Consider the following 6,807-nt stretch of genomic DNA (forward strand, 5'->3'; position numbering starts at 1 on the left):
CCGGCGACGCAAACGCCATGATGGGACTCTGATGAGGCGGGACCAGCCTCGTTAGAGCTACAGTGTTGGTCTGAGGTCCTGAGGCACTGATGTCTGTCCCACTATCACAAGGAAACGATGGAGTGGTGGTAGGAGGAGGAATAAGAGTCTGCTTTTCTGTCCATGTTGACAAAGATGTTCGATCCTCCTCTCGCCCACACACGGACACACACACACACACACACTCACCAAGAACTCAGAGCTCGTCGTGGTTCCGGGTGAGGTCCTCTCCGTAGTTGGTGGCTTGACTTCCGACAAACATGTTCCAGTTCTCAATAATCTCTTCTTTGCTCAGCATTTGATCCTTAGGTGACAAAAGGAACCACACGGTCAGCGATACAGGATATTTGAAGTAGGGTTAAATGAAGTATTAATACACAGCACTCTTGTTTTTCATGGCCATAAAAACCTCCCACATCCATCAACCATTATATTTAATGTCTAGCACGTGATCAGAAAGTTCCAGTGCAAAGAGCATTAAATGTATTATTACTAAATCGCTGTCGTCGCTTATATAATAAAAGCTTGAACCATGTTGCTTTTACCTTGTCCTTGTCAGACTCATAGACCAGATGTCTGGCCTCAGCCTGCGCATGGTCGTAGTCCTGGGGCATAATCCACTGGCGGATCTCCTCCTCGTCCATTTTACCGTCTTTGTTCAAGTCCCGGAAATCGGAGAACTGCTCCCTCTCGGTCCTGACCCAGTCTGGCTCTGGACCCCCGTCCTCGTGGGCGAACATGTCCGCTGAAACAACACAGAGGGTCTGGAGGTCAGTGAAGGAGTAAAGACAATAAAATAATAATAACAATAATAATAATAATAATAATAATAATAATAGCAAATTTCAGAGAACTCACCGATGTACTCGTCCTCGTCCACATGTCCGTCACCGTTCTTGTCAATGTCCTCCAGGGTCTCCTGCATTTACAATGAGTTAACGGTGTCATTAAAAACGACAACACAAGGGTCAACAACACCGAAACTTTCACTTTGAGTAATAAAAGACAAACGTGTTGCCCCCGAGGCAGGACAAGTGAATATATGACGGGTCAGTTTACAACATTCACAGGACAAACAACTTTAAAGCATGGTTAGATTCCTTTCCTCTCTCCCATCCCAGATTTGACAGCGAGGGAATTTAACAAAATGGTTGCTAATAGGTTTTTCCGTGTGACTTGAGCATTAGTGAACAACCGCACACTTGCATGTTGGATAATTGCAGCTGAGCTCCCACATGCGTGCAGCTACATGGATACAAATCAGCATATACATGGAGCAGGTGAGGAGTTCTCTTTGAACCCTGCTCAATGATTAATGACCATATATGTGCTGGAGTCTAATAGCTGACTAATAATAAATAGGAACATCCATTTATTTCCTACACCAGGTTAATCTGTGAGAGGTTGCGTGTAAACATGGAGCGATGTACATTAAAAATGTAAACTTGAAAGACTAATACAGTCCGTGTTAAAAACCTGACCATGTTTTTGCGTTTCCATTAGGAATAGTACCAAAATAAACAACCCTAACTGTTCCATTTCTGCCGTCCTTCCCTTTGGGTGCCAGAGTAAAATGGTACGTTCAGGCTGGAGCTAGACCGGCTAAGGGCTTTAGCATTCCGAACCATACTAAACCGAACCATACCATGACAGCAAAAAAGACACATCTCAATCATTGTAGTCCATTCACAAACCTGTATCAGTTAGATCAGACTGGGGCTGAAACAATTACTCGATTAATAAGTGTTTTGATAACCGATTCATTGGTTTAAGTGTTTTTTAAAGAATAAAAAAATGGGATTTTTCTTAAATGTGAACATATTCAGGTTACTTTGCTCCGTGAAACAAAGAAATCATTCCAGGTTTGAGGGAAAATAAACTACATTTATTGACATGTTATTGACCAAAACATGACTCGGTTAATCGAAAAAATAAGCGACAGATTAATCACTGATGAAAATAATCTTGGCAGCCTTGGATTAGACAATAACACACATTTTTGGGATAAAGGGATTTTCTTAATCTTTCACCGACTTAAATTAATGTTTGATCATGTATTGGTTGCAAAGGTGATCGGATTTCTTGAAAGTTAAACAAATATTTTTGATTGAAAATGAGGATAAATTGATCATTTACATCCAGTGAGGCAAAACAATAAACTTAAACCTGTTGTCAGTGAACTACTCAAGTTACATTATGTGTATATGAACAGCTCTATATTCCAAAAGCTACCAATCTTCAGCCAAGGTTTTCCCTCAATCAGTGCAGAGGCCTCAGGTGGAGCTGAAGCTGCTCGTCGGTGTAACATTCAGTGACATCATCAAAAATGAGCAATGAATAATTGACTCAGTCAAATGGGTAGTACAACTTTCATGAACACGGCAGCAAAGTGCATATTTACCACACAACTGTGCCACAAAGCTACATTTAATTTTTAAAAGACCAGGTCTCAAAAGAGGACAGTCGGTCCTGGGACCCCACCGTTTCAAAATAAATAAATAAATAAATAAATAAATAAATAAATAAAAACAATGGAGGATTGTGATCATTCCAAAATTAAAAAGAGAAACTCCAGTGGTTACGGTTTATTTCTTGGAGCAGGGAATCACAACCCTTTTGACTACAAGGACCAGATGTAACATTTCTAATGGAAAGATATCTACAGGCTTTTAGTGTGTGGTTCAAAACACACGAAAATCAATACTTTACGAATCGCCGGTGCAAGTTAGAGCTGAACAAAGTGGGGAAAATATGTAACTGCAACTCTTCCGACAGACTATTGCAATAGCTATTTGAACTGTGATGTAACCTTTTAAAGTGAAAGTGAAGGAACTCGTCTATATTCAGTCTGTAATAGATTGAGAATGTGATGGTGCATTATTACCACATGAAACCATCGAAACATGAACTAATCTACATTCTATTGCAAGGATGAAAAGTTAAAAAATATGAATGGTTTACACCATATATGAGCTTGCATGCAATATACAACAATCAAAATCAAAACAATTAAAATTGCAGTCCTTTAAACCACACTTTTGGTGTAAGTGAGGGTGTTTCCTTTCCTCAGTGTAAATCTAAAGGTCTAATACTGTGCTTAGTACAAAGTGTGAGGCTATAAACACTAGCATCACAACTCTGGCCCTTTCTAATCACATTTAATTATAAGGCGGTGACAGAGGCCTTACCAGAATCACAATATCCCTCATGTGTTCAAACTCCTCTGGGTGGAGAAATGCTGTGAACTCCTCTCGGTCTGCTGTCTGGTCTCCGTTCAGATCGGCCGTTCTGAACCTCCTCTCGTCTCGAGGAAGCATCTTCTTGAAGCTGAACTGTTCCGTTGCTTCCTCAAACTCCTCCGGGTTGGCTGGTGGGTGGAGAATAAAGAAAAAGTTAGGTCACCGTCGCGCCGTCTGCGAAAACACATTTTTAATACTTAATAAAATCAAAAGTGAAGTCGTACAGAGGTAGTAGCCGTATGTGGCCTGCTTGTACTCGTTCCATGAAATCCTGCTGTCTTTGTTCAGGTCGTAATCCGTCCACACCTTCGCCACGTTCTCGTACACGTAGCGCTTCTGAACGCGCTTGATCCAAGCCTTGAGTTCGGCTGTGGTGATGTAGCCGTCGCCGTTGGTGTCGATCCGCTGAACGATTTTACTGAGAGGCAGAAGTAGAAGAAGAAGAAAGAGGAAAGCGTTTGTTTGACAGTTCACAAAGAATTTGAAGCAACACTGTACAACATTATTACCTGAAAATAACAGCTTCAAAATAATTTTTTCATTAGCACTCTACACCTGAACTATGACGTCAAATTACTATAAATTGGTTGTTATCTTCCCCCGAGTGAAGGGAAAAAAATGTCATCCAGAAGACTTATTTCTCTTTTCCAGTGCGATGTTCCCTCACCACTGATTGCGAAACATGAACCGAAGATATTTCAGTGTTAAAATAACATTGTAACTGGTCTACATGGTAAAGTTGTTCAGTCAAACAAGAAACAACAACAAAGAGGCAATCAGTTTCCTTACTGAGTGACTTTGCATTTGAAATCTCAGGATGAGTCGAAATAATACTTTAAACAGTCGCATATGAATGAAAACCACTGTATTGGATAAGAGGAAAAGAGAAAAAGTAAACTATAACGTGATCTGTAAACCCCAAATATCACTGAGCACATATACAACACTGTTCTCTATGTGACCAGAACACAAGTGAGGACTTTCATGCTGCAGAAATCATGTCTCTGCAACTGTCTTTGACTGAGTTTAAGCTAAAAGTTGTTTGGGAAAATGATCATTAAACAGATGCAAAAGGATTTTAAGTCATGTTTTGGTTTTCCAGCTTGGTTGTAAAGATATAAGCACACGTTTGTTGTTTTCTTTTAAAGGGACTTAAAAAAAAAGAAAAAGGGATGCGTCACTCTGACAACACTATAACAAACCCTCGTGTTTGCTACAGTGTCAGGCTCGTCAGCTAAGTTACATAGCGTTGCTTTAAAGGCCAAGGAACCCACGTCTTTGTGCTGCATCACATCTGACCCACTGATGAGCTGCGAACAATACTCGAAAGCAGAGGAACATCACAACTTTTTTTTGGCAGCTCCATTTTTACTACAGGACTAATGCAGACTCTGGAGGGCGGAGCAGAGTCGATCCCATTTTAGTAAAAAGAAAAAAAAATGCAGTGTGCTGTAGCTGTGAGGTATTCTTAGTGCTGGGCTGCCACGTTGAGACGTTACAGGGATCCTCCCACTCTCCACACCACAGGAGAGAGCTTTTCTTGGGAGGGGGGGAGAAGTCAGTGAGCAACGTGTGCTACACAGTGCCAACATGTCATTCAAGAAGTGGAGGGGGAAAAAAGAAACACGTACAAGATCCACGTCGTGCATGAAGTTGGTGAGAGCAGAACTCATCGCCACTTTACTGGAACTTCATCACCTTCACAAATGGTTCTTTAATGATGATGTATAATTAACATTTAAGCATCGCCGTTAACGGTGAGAGAAGTGCGTGCGTGTGCAAATGATGCAGAGCCTCTCCTCTGCTGGCATGAACATGCTTCTCAGGCACTTGTGCCGTTCAATTTTTAATGTGAACATTCACACGCAACAGCAACAGAAGCAGCAGCAGCAGCAGCAGCAGCGGAGGAGTGAGTGGATGTGATTTACCAACACAGAGTCAAAAATGCAGCCTGTGAAAATAACACGCAGGACGAAGCCCGCGGGGGGGCGTGGGTGGTGGGTACGAACAGTTCCTGTCACGGCTATAGTTGAAATTCACAATATCACTGCGATAATTGTAAAAGAAAATATGTCAGTAAGTAGAACTTTCTGTCCATACTTTACCTTTGTGTCATTCATATCTGGACGCTTTCAGAAAATATGCTAAGTTCTGAAACTAATGGATATTCGTTGTACTTGGTCAGATACAGAGGAATCAGGTGATCCATGTTACAAAAATGCCTTATGCTACAAATTGTTTTTACAAAATGATGTTATGTTACAAAAATTGATTCTTACACAGCAAAATATGAGCTGCAGCCCCCAGAGGGCCAAGACAGTACTGCAGGTGAGACATGAGGTCAAAGAAATAGAGGTTTTTAAATTTGGTGATGACTCTTTAACAGTGGATTCAGATTATTAATATTTTAAATGCTGATTATGTGGAGGGGTGAAGCAAAATGAAGAACTTGCAGATGCTCAACTCAAATTAAAAAAGTTATATAATCTGCATAATATGCATTAAAATACTTAGTCTTGTGTATTGATTACTGCAGCCATTACTCACAAAACTCAGAGGATGAAGGCTTCTCCTTGTGCCACTAAAAAACTAATCACTAGAACTGTATGTTGGCAGCATTCTCAAGTCACCCAAGGGAACGATTTTGCCCATTCACGATTATCCCGATTTTTTTCTTTGCTCACGATTATATCATATATCGTCCCATAGTGTCAGTGTTTAGATTTTTATGAGTGTTAGATTAAATAATAAACAATAAAGATGATGATTATTATGGTGATGCTACAGTTTCCTTACCCGAGTCTCTCCTTGCTCTCCTCAGGAGTGAGCTGGTCAAACGTCTTGGCCTCCTCTTTGCCCAGAAAGGCCTCATGATCGTACTGGAAGCTTTTATTGTCGTCGGGCGTTCGCATGTTCAGGTCAGTGTCATGGATCACTCTCTCTTTCCTCAGCGTGGGCTTACTGTGAACCACGGCCGAGCACAGGAGGACGCACACGCACACGAAACCCAGCAGCTCCATCAGTGAACCGCTTCTTCTCCCTGAGGCCACTTTGTTCCACAACAGTCGCGGCCTGTGACACAACAACCGAGCAACTGCTGCAATGTAACAACACCGCTACTCACTTAAACACCGCGTCTTTGTTTCGTCAGCAGCGGCGAGTGTGTGCGACAATGTTGTTGCAGCAGCAGCGTAAACGTGCAAACCTTGCACACAAATCCACCAGAGCCTGAAACGCCTTCGAAGATCTTACACTCAACCGGTTTTAACCAAATCTGGTCCCTCTTTTCCTGAGGAAGAGGCGAGACGCAGCCGGACCGGGATTTCCTGTCCCCTTTACGCACAGCCAATCACAGAGCGCGTTTCAGGCAGAGCCCAGCCTCGTCCACTCACAGGACGCCTGCCATTGGTGCGCAGGATGTCGGTAACAGGAGAGGGATTTTAGGCGCCACGTTGCAAGCTGACGCACAAACTCTGCTCAGAGAGAGGGAGTCAGTGTGAAAATCCACAGCTCTACAAACTTCAGAGCT

General features: G+C 42.1%; 1 protein-coding gene across 1 annotated transcript; it reads right to left on the bottom strand.

The window, feature by feature from the left end:
* rcn1 (reticulocalbin 1, EF-hand calcium binding domain) lies at positions 1-6,573 on the bottom strand. Its single transcript, XM_058630301.1, has 6 exons — positions 6,075-6,573; positions 3,503-3,696; positions 3,228-3,406; positions 898-958; positions 585-784; positions 1-343 (listed from the first exon to the last, which is right to left on the bottom strand). The coding sequence occupies exons 1-6, from the start codon at positions 6,296-6,298 to the stop codon at positions 236-238; spliced, it is 966 nt and encodes a 321-aa protein (XP_058486284.1). The 5' UTR covers positions 6,299-6,573; the 3' UTR covers positions 1-235.
* Positions 6,574-6,807: the final 234 nt, after the last annotated feature.

This window comes from Solea solea, chromosome 5 (assembly GCF_958295425.1).
Source record: "Solea solea chromosome 5, fSolSol10.1, whole genome shotgun sequence".
Taxonomy (NCBI): domain Eukaryota; kingdom Metazoa; phylum Chordata; class Actinopteri; order Pleuronectiformes; family Soleidae; genus Solea; species Solea solea.

Bases quoted from the DNA above. Each gene is read 5' to 3' on its own strand.
- rcn1 (XM_058630301.1), bottom strand. From the start codon at position 6,298: ATGGAGCTGCTGGGTTTCGTGTGCGTGTGCGTCCTCCTGTGCTCGGCC. The intron at 959-3,227 runs GTAAGGCCTCTG...TTGTAAATGCAG, and splicing joins TGAGGGATATTGTGATTCTG to GAGACCCTGGAGGACATTGA. The intron at 344-584 runs GTAAAAGCAACA...TTGTCACCTAAG, and splicing joins ATGAGTCTGACAAGGACAAG to GATCAAATGCTGAGCAAAGA.